Source organism: Pseudopodoces humilis, chromosome 7, assembly GCF_049639895.1.
Source record: "Pseudopodoces humilis isolate 2021_Gansu_Grassland_sample_001 chromosome 7, ASM4963989v1, whole genome shotgun sequence".
Classification (NCBI taxonomy): domain Eukaryota; kingdom Metazoa; phylum Chordata; class Aves; order Passeriformes; family Paridae; genus Pseudopodoces; species Pseudopodoces humilis.
The window spans coordinates 637,077-655,446 of NC_142206.1; the positions used below are offsets into that span (position 1 = coordinate 637,077).

The following is an 18,370-nucleotide window of genomic DNA, read 5'->3' on the forward strand; positions in this document are numbered from 1 at the left end:
CTGCCACCCAAACTGTGACCCCAAACCCGCTGCTGTGCCCAGCAGGAACACCTGGATGTAGAGTGCAAAGCCACTGAAATGTTCCCGGTGAGCTGCCAGCTCCTTCTGCACCCCTCCTGCTTCAGCGCTGCCACCCTCTGTGGGAAGGCAGAGTGTGTGTTCTGGAGCTCATTAAAACTCATGGAATAACTCCTGCTCTCCATGCTGAATTTTTGGATTGGACCCTTGGAGCATCCTTTATCCAACAACTCACAAAACTTGGCATTCCCATTGAGCCAGAAGGTGTTGAGGACAGCACTGAAGCCACAGAGAGTTGCTAGCTCACACTTCTCACTGTGTTCTTAAATGGGAGGCCCTTTCAGGGTCTGTACCTCATCAATTAAGCCAAACCTGACTTGCTCTTAACTAAAGGTGCTACAATAATTGGTATGTTGTGCTCATCCTGAAATGGGAGAAGTTTTTGCAAGGTTTGAATAATGGTATACTTTATTTATGCTGAAAATATTTTGAGGAAACATGCTGGTGTAACGTGTTGCATTCCTCTGCTGTGCAAGCCAAAAGAGAAATTATTCAATTATTACAATTATTGAATTTAGGCAATGCAAAGTCTGTTTAGGGAAAAAAATAAAAAAGAGAAAATGAAGCTGTAATCTAGCTGTTTGCCCAGTAATCTGTTACCTTCAATGTTTCAACATTGTAGCTCTCTGAAATTTTTAAAACATTCATATTTGAGTAAATCTACATATAGTAAAATTAGTAAAGAGATGAGTCCTGCTTGGCTCTCAAAAATGGCATTTTTATCCCATACAGGCACTTGTCAGAGGCTTGGCAAACTTTAGTCACAAAGTGATGACAACCTTTAGCCCACACTTCTTGTTATTATTTTCCTCTCTTGAAATTTACCACAAATTTCAGAAAAATTTCTTTAAGGAAAAGAAAAAAAAATAAAATACCTCCCTCATTTTTCAGAGGACCTCAGGTTTCCTGGGAAGATGAGAACCTTGGATGTTCATGGCAAGGGAGAGGTTCCCAAAAGCACTGCACTTTCATCCCAGGTCTTGTTCCGTGGGCAGGGAAAGCTCAGGTATAACATAGGCTAATTTGGAAATCAGGGAGGTGCTAGAGTACTTAGGAAATAAGAAATACAGAATAAATAACTCCCAATCTGAAGGAATGAGATGCCTGGAAAGTGAAAGCCCAAGTCTAGAGACTTGAGCTAGTATTTGGAAAAGAAGCTATGTTTTTGAGATCAGTTCTGTAGCAGACTGAGTTTTAAGGCTTGGCATATTTGGATGCAAATTATTATCATCTAACTTTAGTATTGCAGTTCTAAATGCCAGATGTTAACGACTCAGTGAAAGTCCCTAAGTTTGAACATTTTTGTGTTAGTTTTGTCCTGCACCCCAAAAAGGATGGCAGGACCCAAGCCTGCTCCACTGAGCCCTCTGAGCTTGCAGCTTCACTGAGCACAAGGACTGGCTGCTTCTAAAACTGAGATTGCTGAAAAAAAAAAAACTTAAAATCAGAATTTCTGCCTCAAATTACTTGGATTTACTTTTATTGCTTTACTGACTGGGATGAACACATTTCCTGGATCCTGGGTTTAAATTAGGGCTGGAGGCAAAAGTCCTACTTCAGCCTGGGACCCAGAGCAAGGCAAAGAAGAAACATCCACACTGGGAGAAAGGGAGGTGATTTTAATCTGAATACACCTAGAAAGCCAACTGTTGCCTTGTAGATACAAAGAGAAACTAACACTGTTAGCTTTAAATAATGTACATTTCCAAGATGCCCAGCTGTTAATCATTAACCCTGTAGCAGGTTGAAGCATAGAGACAGATGTTCCAAAAGGGGTTTTATTTTCTGAAATAAAGAGAATGAAGCTATGCATTAGACAAATTAAGAAGAAATTCAAATATTTACACCCAGTTGAAACAAGATGCTGGAAAAACAGGCATGATAAAATTGCTGCAATTAAATGTAATTTAATTTATAATTCTGAAAGCATGCTCCTTCCAAAGGCTGACTTTGAGTTTTCCTTATGGAGTGTATTGTTGTGATGTATGGATTTTCCTGACTTCTTATGGCATTTTAATCAACAGCCCAATGATGTGATAATATTCCTAAAGCAGAAAAATAAGTGACGTTTGTTTAGACATAATTAATGAAATATTTATGTTGCATGAGGCTGTGTGATAAAGCCCTGTTCTCTTAGTCCATTTGCTTCTGATTACATTTGTGATTTTTTTATATGACCAGACATTCTGACGCCAACTATTTTACACTGAGCAGATGTCATGTAGTAAAAATGGGTGCCAGATGCTACAAGCCACATAAGGGTAATTTGTTTAAGAGCTGGCTCAGACTTTGTGCATTCAATTACACTGTATAGTGAGCCTTATACAATCATTTGGGTAATATGCCTAACTTCAGATATACATTTTAATGAATGTTGAGTGCATTCAGAACGGCGTGCTACATGCAGGGTGCTCAGGGAATTAATTGGTTTGTTTGTAGTACCTAAAAAAATTAAAATAAAATGTATAGGCAGACAGTTTTTGACAGGGATCAGAAATGTAATTGGTGCTGTCAGCTGAATTTCCAAAGTGCTCGAGGTGCTGCTGATTGGAGCTGAGGGCAGGTGCAAGGTGTCTGTTAAAGTTAAAGAACAGTGTTTTTTTCCTCACTGGCCATTGTGTTCCTGTGTTTCAGGAGATGAACACCTACCTGTCAGAAAACAAGCTACTGAGTATCCCACTTCATCCTCCGACGAGGACTTTGAATCCAAGTCTTTGTTAATGCACAAGGTAATCCTGAGCTGGAAACAGAGAGTTTGTTTTCCTTGAACAGAAATCCCTTAGCTGGGCGGTATCTAAAATTCATCAGGTGATTTTGATCTCAACCACGCAGCAATTCCTTGAGGCAGGGATTGGAAGGAAAGTTCACTGAGACAGATGAACATCAACATTTCTGTTACCTCTTTGATCTGTAATTCCTCCAGGTTCTGATCTCTAATTCCCCCAGGTTCTAATCTCTAATTCCCCCAGGTTCTGATCTCTAATTCCCCCAGGTTCTAATCTCTAATTCCCCCAGGTTCTGATCTCTAATTCCCCCAGGTTATGGCAGCGCTGATGGAGGAGGGAGGTCTTAATTTGACAAACAGACATGTTTCACTGAAACCACTCTGAAGCTGATTCTTAAGTGGCCTTAATATGTAGCCCAACAAGCAAACTGTTGGAAAAAAATCAACCAAACAGATGCAGATTTCCTTTGGGGAAATACAGATTCATTTGAGAAGTGCTGCAGGAGCAGGAGCTGGGGGTCTACAACCCTCCATAGCCAGCTCTGACGTGAGGAAGCCCAGATTTTACTGTCTGAACAGCTCATGAGAAATGTGTTTCTCTCTTTCCTGAGCAGAATATCAGTAAATGTAATTAATTGTATGAGGTGCTGCCTTTGGGGATGGGGGGAGGAGGAATGAAAACAAAATACTGAAAACCACTGAGAAATATGAAAGCTGAGTGGGGCTGTGAGTGGAAAGAGAGGAAGCAAAGCACAGCAATGTGAGGCAGCCCTTGTCCCCAGCAGCTGTGTCAGGATGTGCTGAGGTGGCAGGGCTCTTCACTCATCTTTCCTGTTACAGGAAAGACAATCTGTGGTACAATAAGGTGAATTTAAAAAGGTTTAAATAAAACAGAGAAAAGAAGGGAGGCGTGGGAGGAAACTGGATGGAAGCAACCCCCAGCAGTTCAGGCAGCCACAGGGAGGGCAGGACCAGGCAGGGACAAGGCAGAGCTCCAGGGAAGCAGCCAGAAGTGGGAAGCAGGATCAGCTGTTGCACATGGGCATTAGCAGTGATTCAGTTTGGATGCACATTCCCCACTTGATGCGCTTCTTTCAGCTGCCTCCTACCATCCCTTCTCATGCCAGTTCTGGCTGCTGTTTTGCCACTGCCACCATTTGTCTCTGGGAAAGCTCAGTGGGAAAAATTTTGGTGACTTCCTGGCTGGTTCATGTTTTAATTATCAGCTCTGTGGTGCTCATGGATCCTTCCTCCTCAAAAATGGGAGCAGCACAGCCTTGAAGCACTTGGGTGCAAGACAAGGTCCCAATCTCCCAACAGCAGCAACCTGTGCCCTGGGGAAGAGCAAAAACCTCTATCATGGAGCACAGAAATGGCATTAGGGAAGGTTTCCCGGGCCTTCAGGTAGTGCCCCATGATGTGAATTGGCACTTTCTAGCTATTACAATGGCAGTGGGTTGAATTTCCTTAAACTGGTGCTTTCCCCAGCCTGGGTATGGCCACGTATGGCGGGATGCTGTGTCCAGTCGGCTTTGTGATTTGGGAACGTTTTATTGGCACTCAGGATTGCCTTAGGAGCTTGTGATGCTTTACAGCCAGCAGAGCAAACACATGTAAATGCTCCCACATGATATTTCTCTTTTGCCCACCCTGCTCTGGGCAGGGGATGGGCTCACACCATCCCCAGGGGTCAGTCCCAACCTCAGCGGCTCCGTGATCCTGGAGGAGCTTTGAGGGCATACTGGTGCTTTGACTGCCTTTTTCTTTCATATTTCTGTGTCTTTTGTAGGCAGAAAGGGCTGTCAGAAAGAGAAGGAGGCTGGAGAAGGAGACGAAGCAGTTGATGAAACAAGAGGAGCTGAAGAGGCTTCACAAAGCACAGGTGACAGTGTAGCTCACAGGTGTCCCCTTGGTCTCCAGGAGTGACTGGTGAGGATGGGGGTCCCCAAAACGGGCTCTGACCTCCCCTCACTCCTCAGTGTGGCTCGGTGCCCTCTGCTGAAATCCCCCAGCCAGCAGCAGCAGCAGCAAGGTGCGTGTGGCAGGGCCCTGCAGCCCTCTGGGGGACAAATCCGTGTCAGACCCTGGAGATCATCACAATTGCCATCATAATTTTGCAAATGCACATGAAGAACAGGAGGGAAGAGTGACTGGGCAATAAGAGAAGGGAGCTGAAGAGGGAAAGAGACAGAAAGGGGAAATAACATCAGCCCAGTAGAATGTAACTCAGCCATTACCTCTGTGCATTACAGGAGGATACAAAAATACAGTGATGGCTTTTGTTCTCTCCCTGCTACAACAACGAAAGTGGATAATTTTTTTTCCTTAATGATGGAAAGTCACTTCATTTTATACAGGCCCTTCTCTTCAGAAAATGCTAGGAAAGCTCTGGACTCTACTGATGTGTTATTATTTCCAATTACAGTTTAAGATTTGTGAATGCACTTCTGCACAATTTGATCTCGGATGTATCCTATTTAATACAAGGGAAGAGAGGCCATGTTTTAGTTTTTGTATGAGAACTTGTAATTAACTTGTGTAAATTATCTCCAGGTAACATGAGATGCAGACGTGACTACTCTTATTTTAATGCTTGGTGGAGACAATCAAGTCCAAACTTTTTGAATGATCTTTCTTATTTGTTAGGCTGTTGCTGAGGGCTGGGCTTGGAATGCCCTGACATAGCCTGAAATGGGAACTGCTGAGCATCTGTCTTTGACACTTCAACCTTTTAAAGGTGTTTCATGCTTTTTATCCCCACCACACCTCTCAAAATCTTATTTCAAAGGGAATGGACAATGGATGTGGAAATCCTTCCTGAAGTGCCACTGAATTGTCACAGCTATTAGACCTTTTTCTTTCTGGTCAAAAGCTGGTGAAATATGAAAGCAAACCAAACAAAATCCCATGGACAATAACATAGCAGAGCTTTCCAGCTGCAAACCTTCCCTATTTCTATGAGCTTTACTGATGTAATATATCAGAATACACGTCTCTGAATATGGAAGTGTTGACTTTTTACACCTTGTGAGACACAGAAATGTTTTGATCTCTTTTTTACAATGGGAGAGCTACAACTCAGGGAAAACGGAGTTTTGGGTGCCTGTGATCCTGTGATAATAAAACTGTGAATGACACCTAGTGGCATATTTAAATTGCTGAGGTGCCTGGTACACTCAATGAGTTGGCAAGAGCCACAACTCCTCCGAGACCTTTCCAAGCTGTTTCTCTGAGCACTGAGACCATCTTTTGTCTCTGAATTTTGAAGATGTGTCTGTAGCTTTTCCATCATTGCATTTTTGCAGGCAGTGCAGCGGCAGCTGGAAGAACTGGAGGAAAGACAAAGAGCTCTGGAGATTTTTGGTGTTGAGCTGGAGAGAGAACTAAGAGGAGAAGCAGGTATGCAAAGTGGTGGGATTTCTAACCTGTTCCAAAGCAGAGGGTTTTCATGGTTGTCATGGAAATAGTTTGGTGCAAAATCTGAAAAGGAACAATAACTGGCAGGACAAAAATTATTGATAAACCCTTTTCTCAAACTCTCTGTTAGCTCAAGCACCTTTACATTGAATGCTTTAAATTTTCTGTTGGTTTTCACAGATTTGTAATTATTGACAATGCTATTGAACCTGAATTTTCATTTCCCCCAACGTCGCCCCACCCCACTATTTTTTTATTTATTTAAATCCCATCCTGAGCTTAATTTCATCTTGTGGAGGGAACCAGTGAGGTTTCCAGGAGCTGTATCTCAGTTACCAAGCCAGCAGCAGCCCGTGCCTAGTAACGGAGTCCTTAATGACTTTCCTGAGTGTGAAATGCCATTAATATGATTAGAGCAGTGGCCATGCTATAGCAACAGCAGCCTGCAGGGACACACACACACACCCCCCAAGAGCCCAGCTTTTCCCCAGGGGGCAGAGGATGACAGGGGTGTCACCCTGGCCCCAGCCAGAGGGAAGGTTTCCCCTCTGTGACCCACACTGCCAAGCACCCAGGGCTTGGGATGCTGTCCTGGCCAGCCTGGCACTGCTCCCCAGCACAGGGGGGAAGCAGGGGGACATGACCCCCGGGCTCCTGCCAGGCTCGGAATGGGGCTGGCAGTGTGAACTGTGCCCATAAGGGACTTCAGAGGGGGCTGTGGGTCCGTGCTGAAGGGACTGACAGCCTGCATGTAAATGTGTCTTTATTTACCTCCACCCCAGAAAGCTGAGCCTCCTGTTTTCCTGACAGCCAGTTGCTCAACACAGAAAACCCAGATATGTTTTGGCACCTGATCTTGTTGTTGTCTTAACCAGGCAATCCAGTCCAACCCCTCCATGCTGGCCTTTTTAATGCCGTATTTCACACTCACCCCTATTCTGACACTGCACTGATCTGTTCAGCAAGACAGCATTCACCCATCCCTTTACATTTATTACTGATTTCCTAGAATTGACCACGAAACTAGTTAATAAATATAAATGTCTATTCCAAGTTTTATTTAAAAATTTATCATCTGTTTTTCTTAAATGAAATCATAACCCTTTATCAAACAGCACCTCCCCCTTACTGCCCATGAGACAGTCTGCTAAAAAGGCTGTGAGAATTTGGAGAGTTAGATTTTTACTTCTGATTTGTAAAAAAGTGGGTGATTTTTGGAAACCACAAGAATACAGAGGGGCAAGAAGCTTCTAGCTCTTGGGATAGACACAGGATAAATGGCCTAGAGCCACTTCTTGTTGTTGCTGTTTTGACAACCGCATTTCCTGGAGAAGGCTGTCTGCCAAGAGATCGATGCTTCTCATTCTCTTACCATCCCTGGTAATTGGATTGCCCTCATTAAGGTGAAAGTACTGGTTTTTTCTCCCCGTTGATTGTTTGTGTGTAGGTGGCCAGTTACAAATAGGGCAGATACTGAAACACAGGATGTTACTGCCTCTCAATAACTCTTCTGGTGCACGAGCACGAAGCCATGAGCTTCCCAGATGAAATGTGAGTGCTTCGTTGCTCGTAGTAACATATGTGTAATGATGCAGGAATCGGTGAGTTTAATATTCTGCTCAAGCTCCCTTAAAATAACGAGCCTTATTGTTTAATGAATGACCAGTGTTTATTAGGTTAAGTTGCATTTAAGCAGGTCTGCGCTTATGCAATTCAAGTGATTTAATAGGTATTATTAAGGTAATTAGAAAACGATCACAGTTCAGCAATAATATTGAGCTGCAAAGGTTGTGAATAACCAAATTTAGAGGCAGGCCTGCAAACACCAGTCTTCAGTGACATTTACGCAACTCTCCTCTAATAATTCTGTGAGCCTGGGATGAATGGCCTCTTTGTTAGGGGGAGTTATTCATTAGCTCCTCAACTGAATTAGAAGAGAACATGCGTGGGTGCGAAACAACTGCCATGAAGACTGATGAGCAAAATGAGGTTTTGATGATCTTCTAATTGTAGTGACAACAATTCATGCATTAGAGGGAAAAAAACCAGCAACAAACCCCCTAAAAATCACCCCCCAAAAATGGGAAGAAATAATATCAGTCCCAGGAATAATTTTTCATGCTTGTTATTTCCTTTATTCTGCTTCAAAATACCAAATAATAAATCACTGATGTACCGTTGCTTTGTTTTCCACTGACATTTGTGAAGGCTTATGGAGAGCTCCTGCCTACAACAAAACACAGAAATAAAAATCTCAAAACACATTTTGCACCAAAATTAGCATAAGGGCTCAGCTGAGTGAACAAGTCATGAGTGATGACGGTAAAGAAGAAAACCTGTGTTGAGAGAACGTTAAGAAATGCTCTGGAAGGTGAACAAGTATCTGCACATGTTGTGGCTAGTTTCTGATTTCACAAAAAACACATCCGAGGTGTCTCGGAATTTTCAACAGAGTCAAAAGAAATCAGTTGCAAGCTGCAGAAATAAGGAATATGAGGTTTAACTGTACCTAAAATGGTGCAAACTGGCCAAGATCCCTTTACTGGGTGGTGACTGTAAGGAGGAACAGTGAAGCACCAATCTGGAGAGCAGAAGGTTCAGGTTTTGAGAGGAGTGTTCAGTAAATACTCCTCCACAGCCTATACAATTCCCTAAAAAGTGATGAAAATAGAAATACCTATGATGTCATTAGAAGAATGTCAAAAGGAAGATCCTTTCAAAAGGATCTCAGTCAGGGGAGACTCGGGCAAACCAGGAGGGAAGGTTTCCTGTAGCAATGCTGTAGGGAAAAGCCAACGTGGCTCACAAAACAAACTCACAAACTGTTTTCCCTCTAACCTGTAAATAACATCTGTTGAACTGCATTGTCCAAAATGCTTCTTTGGTTTGTTCTGCCCTCAGAAGGCAACATGCACTCCATCTGATTTAAATAAGTATTAACACTGGTGGTGACAAACATTTGAAAAGCAAAGGAAGAAGATGCCCCTGGGGACACTCAGGGGGCATTCTGTGGGATGGAAGAGAAGGCAAGAGAAGAGCTACTTTTATTTCATCTTGCACTGAGGATTGTGCAAAAATTAATGTTTTTTTTTGAAAAGTGCATTAGCTCTGCTTGCCTCAATCAACCTGCAATACACAACCTTTTATTAGAGTTACAGAGCTTTCAAAATGTAAAGAGGAAAAGTTAAAAGAAGGAATATTTTAGCCTAAACAAGGAAACAGCAAGAACGGAACAATAAGCTTTTGTGTCTGTGCCACACTTATGCACAACAGCAATTGCAGTGTTTTTACTGACAATAAAAATAGATCAAATTCTGACGGTGCCACTGTTTCTTGTGGTGGCACACAAAGGCCTGGGGCTCTGAGTGCTGCATCCCTGAGCTGGATGGGTGAGAAACTGGCATGTCCCAGCAGGGACAGCTCCTGCAGTCACTCTGAGAAGATGCTCTTTATCACCACTTGCTGAGCTGGCAGATCCCACAGCAGCACACCCATTACTGCCAGGTTCTGATGGAGGCAGGCAGGAGTGGGAGAGAAATTGCTCTGCCTTCTCCTGCTGTTTTGTCCTCCAGTTTTGTGGGATTTCCAGTCGGGGTGGAGTCCTGGTGACAAGCCTGCAGTCGTGCCAGCCCCACTGTCCTGGCTGTGGGTGCCCAGGTGGATCCTCCCTGCTGGCAGGAGCTGGTCTGGGCTCCTGGGATGATGGTGATGGCATGCAGAGGGGCTGCTGATCCCAAACACCCAGCAGCTCCCCCACCTCAGGAAGGTGGCCAAAGGGCTTCATGGGGTGGCACCCCAAGGAGATGGGCTTTAAACTGCTGATTCTGAGTGGAGTCAAGCCCTGGCTCTCACCTTGGAGTGAGGGGCAGCTGAAGCTTCAGAGACAAGAGGGTAACCCCTGGAGCAAAAAATGGCACGTTTCAAAATGATAACAGAAAGGCATCAGAAACACTGCTGAACTGCCCAGGACTCTGGCTGTGCTTGGTAATCTAGTTTAATGGTTCTCTTGTAATTGGTGTCTCTGGAGCTTTAACCTGAGACCTTTTGGGCTGAGTTTCAGTGCTCTCAGTCATGTGAAATAAAGCAGGAGAAATCATGCAAGCTTCCATCCACAGAAAACAGCCAGGCTGGTTTGTGGGGATGTTATTCTTGGTTATCTAGCATTGTGATGCAAGGACTGAGGAAGAGAGATCTTGTTCCCCTGTCTGCTGGCAGTATTCCCTTTGCTTCATCCTAAATCTGGCCATCTCTGCTCCCATGTGTGGTGGGGAGTGCAAATGCCATGGGCTGGGGCAGGGCCACGGGCTGGCTGCTGGCCTTATGCTTCTGAAGGTGCCAGTGTGTCACTTGGACTGCAGCCTCAGGCTGGAGCAGTGTGGGGTATTGGCTTCCTGCAAGTGATCCCCACTGTGCAGCAGGCAGGAACGGGCAGCACAGGTGTGGGAGGAGTGCTGGCAGTGCCACCACTGTCCCTGTCATCCTGCACCGGGGGCAGGGGGGGAGGCTTTGTTTTGTGAAAAAATGAATGGAAAATGTGAAGGATTTTAAGAGGGACAGCAAGGAAAAGAAACGCATATGTGCTCTGACTTGCCATTTGAAAACACCCAGGGGCTCTTCATTGCCAAAGAGTTTTGTACAGATGGTATTTCAGGGGAGTGAAGGTCCCTACCGATGAAAGGGATCCACCCTTTTCTTCAGCAAGGCAGAGTCAAGCTGTGAGCTCTTTGGGAGGAAGGCTGGCTGTCAGTGATGCCCAAAGTGTTATAAAACCACCCAGTAACCACGGATTTGTCACCCAAAGCAGATGCAGATTTAGAGGCCACTTGACAAGTGAAGGGAAATTTGCAGAGGGTTTGGTGGTGTGCCTGATGAGCACTGGAAGCAGGGATTGAGTTGCTGCTGGCCATGTGTGCATCCTGATGGTGTTAATGGAATATCCACTGAGACACAGCTCAGCTCTGAAGCCCAGTTTCAGCAGAGGCACTGTCTCATCAAAGGCAGAGCTAAGAGACACAAACAGTGCCCGCTAAAGTCTGTGTGATTGTCTGAAAGGAAAAGCTTTAGGACAAAAGTGTTTTAAAATCCAATGCACCTTTAGCTACAAGAAGCCACAACTGTCAGCCAAAACCAGAGAAAAATGTCATACCTGTTGTACTCAGCCATTACTGGGGCAGGCTGCACACAGCAAAGCCATCTCCATCTGAAGTCATGTGGGCTTACACAGGAGGACTATTGAAGGAGCTATTTTAGCTGGCAAAAGCAGTGGAAAGAAAGCTGGTGAAGCACACACACTGAAGTCTCCTATTTCACACAGATTCAGGCACAAAGGATGAAAATCAGATGCTGCATGAATGGTTTGAGCTGGTCATGGAGAAGAATAAATTAATGCGCTATGAGTCTGAGCTCCTGATTATGTAAGTAAGGACAAGCATTACTATTAAAGATGGGAGGGGAGAGGGGAAAAAACATACTCCCAACTCCCTGTACACCTAAACACCTTCCTGCTGCGTTTGAGACAGCTGAGGAATAACATCCAGAGCAGTTACAACCTGCTTTGAACACAGATCTGCAGCTGAGGCCTCCTCACCCTTCCCTCTCACAGTGGTTCAGACATTTCAGTTCTGTACAATGCTCTGAACCAGTGTGGCACAGAGAGGTCTTCACACAACGTGGGTCTGATGAACACCAGGGCACCTTCCCCTGGGGAGAAAAACAGTCTGACAAATTCATCTGGTTTTGTTGGACATAGGAGAAAAAGATCTAGAAATTTGCTACAGCCATGGAACAAGCAGATAGACCAGCACAAGAAGTTAATAAAACCCCACCTCAGGTGCCACTGCTGAGGCTGATGGAAGCAATGTTTGCTCCCTGACCTTGCTTCCCTGCAAACCCCCTCGAGACAGCTGGGGATGCTCAGCTGTTTTCTCCACTCTTGGTGGGCAGTGTGGGAAGGCGTTGGGAGCCTCAGCAGTCCTCACTCAGCCCTGGGTTTCCTACCTGTGCAGGCTTTGCCATTTCCATTTATCATTTCCAGGTCCCTGAGCTCCAGCTGCACCCCAGCTTCTCAGACAGTTTCTCCCCAGCTGTGCTGGTGCTGCTGCTGTGGTAGCAATGCTTTCTTCTCACTCTGTGAGTTAAAAAGGCAACAGTGGGCTGCTTTTAGCACTGCAGGACACAAAATGTTGTTGTTTGGAGGTGTTCATGTGTCAGTTCCTCAGGCCCTTCATGTGTGGCTTCAGCCCTATGCAGAATTGCACTGTGGTGCCACCAGCAAAGCCCAGATGGTTCAGAGCTTTAAGCACTGCTGTGTGGGGGAGTGTAACCCCAGAGCTACTGTGAAAGGTGGCAGTGCTGCTTCTGGAGCTACTCTGGAGATGCTGGCACAGGCAAACCTTTTAGTGTTGGCAGCCCATGAGGAGCAAACACAGAATCTCCTAACTGAAATGATAATAACGTGTGTCTTCACTGAAAAAAGCTGCTTCTTTAACTCTTTTTGCTGCACCCAGAGCCCAAGAGCTAGAACTGGAGGACCAGCAAAGCAGGTTGGAGCAACAGCTGAGAGAGAAGATGGCCATTGATGGTAAGTCAAAGGGGACAGTGTGCTCCAGCCCACAGGGACAGACTGTGCCAACCCTGTTTGCTCTGAAAAGAACCAGGCTGGCTGAGGCTCCTGTGCTCCTCTGGCTGCAGTTCAGCCAGCAGAATGTGAGGTGTTCTCATGTGAGTGCTCAGGACAGCCCAGCTGGCCTGCCCAGCTGTGCAGTGAGCTGCAGCAGAAGCACTGCATGAGCAATTGCAGCGGTGCTCTGCAGCCAGCAGTGTCCGGCTGGTGATGGACACTGGGGATGGACACTGGGGATGGACACTGGGGATGGAGACTGGGGATGGACACTGGGGATAGACACTGGGGATGGACACTGGTGATGGACACTGATGATGGACACTGGTGATGGACACTGATGATGGACACTGGTGATGGAGACTGGGGATGGACACTGGGGATGGACACTGGGGATGGACACTGGGGATGGACACTGGTGATGGACACTGATGATGGACACTGGTGATGGAGACTGGGGATGGACACTGGGGATGGACACTGATGATGGACACTGGGGATGGACACTGGGGATGGACACTGGGGATGGAGACTGGGGATGGACACTGGTGATGGAGACTGGGGATGGACACTGGGGATGGACACTGATGATGGACACTGGGGATGGACACTGGGGATGGACACTGGGGATAGACACTGGGGATGGACACTGGGGATGGAGACACTGGGGATGGACACTGGGGATGGACACTGATGATGGACACTGATGATGGACACTGGGGATAGACACTGGGGATGGAGACTGGGGATGGACACTGGGGATGGACACTGGGGATAGACACTGGTGATGGACACTGGTGATGGACACTGGGGATGGAGACACTGGGGATGGACACTGGGGATGGACACTGGTGATGGACACTGGGGATGGACACTGGGGATGGAGACACTGGGGATGGAGACACTGGTGATGGACACTGGGGATGGAGACACTGGGGATGGACACTGATGATGGACACTGGGGATGGACACTGGTGATGGACACTGGTGATGGACACTGGTGATGGCCACTGGAGATGGACACTGATCAGCTGGCCAGCCAGCAATGGGGAGTAACCTCCTCAGCCCCCTGAGCAGAGGAGGGTATCTGCTCTTACCAGCACTGCTGGATAATATTTTGGAACTGCTTTGAGGTGCTTGGGATTACAGCTTGGGCTGGTCCTTTCATTTGGGACTTGAAAAGGAGCACAGGGAGAAGCAATGCAGGGACAGAGTGGTTCCAGAGCACTGAGTACCCCCAAATATCCTGTTGTGTTCTAGGCATGTGGATTGCAAGAGACGGCAGTTTTCAGTACATTTTCTGAAAAATGCTTTCCATTTTCTTACAGGTACTACATTTCATGTTGGGATTTTTACCTTATAAGCTAAATTTAATCTACAGCTTAATTGCTTCTACAGCTAGGTAGTGCTTTTCCTATCCCTTCCAGTCTAAATTTTGCGAAAAGATCTACTCTAGACCCTAGGAAGCCTAATGGTCAACTTCAAATGGCCCAAATTCAGGAGAAAATTTCCCTGAACTGTAACTTTAACAATACTAACTGCTGTGGACTACATTTGGCATTGAATATAATGCTAATTCAAGCTGGGCACTAACAGTTAAAATGCAAACACTGATCTGGTTCTCAAACTCTTTTTTGTGACCTTGCAGACAGCCTTAAAGATGAGATGGATCTGAACGAGGAGGATGAAATTTTTACCGAGATGATGAAGGTGGTTGAAGAAAGGGACAGACTGGTGTGTGCCTTAGAAGAGCAGAGAGTGAAAGAAAGAGCAGAAGACCAGCACTTGGAAAGCTTTATATTATCTACAGGCTATCAGCTGAGCAGGATTTAAACAGCCACATGCAAATAAACATCCTTGCAGCAGTATTCCCTGCCACGGAGATACAGTCTGCTGGAAATGAAGGAATTCAAATTTAAAATCTGCTTATTTGGGAAAGACGTTGTTTTGTTATTGAAAGCTTTAGAGAAGTTCTTTTGCTTATGCCAGAGACAGTCATTTCACTGTCAGCTCAGAGCATCACTGGGATACAGATTTGGGCTGAATTTGTCTGTCTGATGGGCACCAGGGTCTGTGAAAGGGAAATCAGAGCTCCATTATCCTACTGGAATTTTATTTTAAAGCTGAGAGTGGAGTTTCTGAGGAACATGATGACATCATTTAGTATTTCTGAGAGAGTCTTACTTTCCATCTGTTTGTCTCAATCTCTGTGTGCCTTTGTTAATATTTTGGCACAGCCAAGCCATGGTCAACTATAGAAAAGTCAGAAAACAAGCACCTCATAAAAACAGGGTTAGTCTTTATTTCTGGTGGAGGAAGAGTCATTTGACTAATGACTACATATAAGCACTTACTAAAACTACTGTAAATGCAATGTCAGAAATTAATTTTTCAGGTATTTATAAGTTTTATTGCACTGTGTATTTTTGAACAAGAAGTTCAAGCAATATTAAATCCCTGCATTTTGTAAAATGGTAAGGGATTATCAAAGGGGTGACTATCCTTACAGCTGTTAAATGCTCAAAAAAGTTTCTGTATATCAGAGATGAAGGTCTTTAAAACAAGATAAAAGATAATTTGAAAATAGTAATTCAGACCCAACTGATATTTATAGGGCAGACTTTACTATGACAGACTTTACAATTTCTTCATAAAATAGATCACAAATGGTATTGTTTGGTGTGATGAATGGTATAGCAGTTAATTCTCCCCGAGAATGGCCCCATAAAAGGACTGCAAAAAATGTTGAGTTTTTAATATCAACATTTGACAGAAAATATTGTGGGTGTATTTAAATTGCATTTATCTTGCTGCTTGAGAATATATGCATATTTTTTGCTTAAAAGGACCATCTCCTATCTTTTTTTGTACATGCATTTGTAGATATTGGCAAAAGAGCATGCAGAAATTCTCCTGATTTAAGTAACTTCTTAAATCTGAGATAATTCTGCAATTTGAGATTGGTAATATTCCCAACTGTGTGATGCACTAGATTTTCAAACTGGAAAAAACAAGGGGAAACTGAAAGACTGGGGTTTTTTTTTTGGTGTTTTTTTGATATCATTTTACCTCGTGCTCTGAGAAGATTTGATGTTCTCATGTTGTTGTGAATGGTGCTAATTTGCAGCATCTGCCTATGGTACAGCCAAAGAGAGAAGCATTCCTGTTAAAAAAGCTTTAAACTGAAAAATCTCTTGGTGGGTACTGGTAAAGTAACAGACACTGGATCCTGTCACAATAATTTATGAGTTATCTTCAGGGGTTTGTTGGGTTTGTTGTTGTTTTTTGGTTTTTTTTCTCTATTGCAAGAAATTTGAAATGCCCTTTCTAAATGTAAAAGCAAGTTTTTGCTGTTGGCCACAGATAAATAATATACCTCTGCTGGTGCAAGCTTTATGATATTGCTCTGCAATGTTTATTTATATTTATTTATTACACTGTTTAAAGAGGGCAAGAGTGTCTGGTTACATTTTACAGTTTGGATGTTGTCTCTAATTTTGATTGAAAAATGTGTATTTCTAAGGGCTGTGTACAGCAAAGCTGTGCATTGCAGAGTACACAGATTTATAAATTTGGTAAACAATTAGCAATAAAATATGAATTAAGATTTTAAACAATGTTCTCAGTGACCATAACTTGAAGGAATACCCTTAAAACACAGCATTCAGAGCTTTAACATATAATTTGTCTTTCATCACAGTGAAAAGACATGGAAGAAGGGAAGAACCCTTAAATGTGTTCCAAAATAAGCACCAGACTTTTTTCTTCCCCCTCTCATTCATAGGCTAAGCTATACCTGATCTTCAGATGACATTTTTACTGAGATGGGTTGCAGTGACTGATTTTTTAAACTAACTCTATTACTTAAGACTGACACAAAGTAGGAGAGGCAGGGCAGCAGTAAATATATTCATTTTCTCTGTTGAGATCTGCTGGTATTTCCAGTTTTGCAGAGAAGATTTCTGGGTTTTATCACTGTCCCCAGTCCTGCCTCATGCAGTCCTGTAGACACAAGACAGTCTAGGAAATGTCACCATTTTCTGTCACGGTCATCGTGATTTCAAGGTATTTTTAAAAAGTTTGAAAGAGCTTTGCACAGGAGGAGAATTCTGCAGGAATCTCCAGTTATATCAAAGATTGGTTTTTTCACCTCACTTTTACAATTAAGAACTGCACTCCCATTAGTGCTGCTGTTGCAGGTAAACCCTGGGATTTCAGTCTACAGCAGATACCTGCTCAGCCATGAAACCAAACTCCAAAGGCTGCTATCCCTTCAGCTCCAAAGATTTGCGTTCTTGAGAGTATCAGAGTCCACAGAAGCTGAGGGCCACCAGAACTTGATGGGCATCAAAAATATTCTTTGCTAAAGAAACACTTTTCTGGATGCCCTGTGGTTGTTACACATCTCCACCCAAAACTGCCTGCTCTTGGGTGGGAAAACCTGTCAGGCTGCTGCTGCCCTGCCTGATCTCGAGTACCTCACAGGATTAGATCCAAAAATAAACTGTGCAAGTGATTTAGAAAATTCTAAACTCCTAAGTCATTTAAAGCAGGTCTTTGTGTATTGTGAGAGTAGAGAAGGGGTTAAAGAAAAAGAGGAGCTATGTGCACTGTTCACAGGTCAACTTCACATGGTTGGCTTGTACTAGAAATGTATTTAACCACTGGTTTGGTTATCAGTTTTCTTGCTGCTCAATCTTTTCTGTAACTTGGCTGACTAATTTATAATAGAGATGTTAATTTCTGAGTTCATGGCACTGTTATTTCGGGGTATAACGTGTTGTGCTGGAATGTATTGAGTGTGTCTAAATGGGCTGCTGGTGAGAAATTTTCTGTTTGAAAGAATAAAATTCTGTCTCACTCTTTGAAGTCCCTGAATCATTTCCACAGAAGTTCCTCTCCACTGACACAGCACCATAATGTGTGACAGGGACAGATCTACAGGTCAGAAATGAAATCACCCTCGGAACTCCTGTACTGGTAAGGAAATCACAGCATCTTGCAGTGCACAGATTCCCTTTGTGGTTCAGAAATAATGGCACTCTGAGGTTAGGGGGCTTCTTTAGCAGAAGAGATTACAAACCCCAGCTTCCACACAGGGGAATCCCCCAGCTGGTTTCCTTGTGCTTGATGCATAAATTATAACATTTTAACATTATAACATTTCAGCATTATAACATCATAACAGCTCCTTGAAGACTTGAAAAAGGAAAAGCGTCCATCAAATGGTGATCAACATCATAAGTGTCAACTAATTGTCAATTTTCAAATGCCACTGAGTTCATCTCTCAGGTCATCTTGTTTTGCTGCTTTGTAGCAGTGGAAGAGCCTTCCAGCCCAAGACAATGTGCTGAGGAGAGAAGAGGATGAGCAAGACTGGGGCCAGCACGATTATCCCCTGCTCAGTGACTCTGGACTGACTGAGAGGTCTCTCCTCCTCTCAGGACAGATGGACAGCTGCTTCTCTTCAGAGGTCAAGGTCATTTCTGGCATCTTTGAACGAGATTTTCCTCTTAATGTCCTTTCCCTTC

General features: G+C 44.2%; 1 protein-coding gene across 9 annotated transcripts in view; it reads left to right on the top strand.

The window, feature by feature from the left end:
- The window catches only part of MICAL2 (microtubule associated monooxygenase, calponin and LIM domain containing 2), a 112,549-nt gene extending 94,902 nt beyond the window's left edge, over positions 1-17,647 (top strand). For 4 of the 9 annotated variants that reach the window (XM_088058113.1, XM_088058110.1, XM_088058115.1 and 1 more), the window contains 6 exons: positions 2,713-2,807; positions 4,593-4,685; positions 6,109-6,202; positions 11,535-11,634; positions 12,727-12,800; positions 14,488-17,645. In XM_088058113.1, coding sequence (XP_087914239.1) covers positions 2,713-2,807; positions 4,593-4,685; positions 6,109-6,202; positions 11,535-11,634; positions 12,727-12,800; positions 14,488-14,672 — 641 coding nt within the window. In that variant the 3' untranslated portion in view covers positions 14,673-17,645. Of the gene's footprint in view, positions 1-2,712; positions 2,808-4,592; positions 4,686-6,108; positions 6,203-11,534; positions 11,635-12,726; positions 12,801-14,099; positions 14,168-14,487 lie in introns of all 9 variants that reach the window. The other 5 variants (XM_088058116.1, XM_088058118.1, XM_088058114.1 and 2 more) reach the window with 3 other exon arrangements.
- The last annotated feature ends 723 nt before the right edge of the window (positions 17,648-18,370 follow it).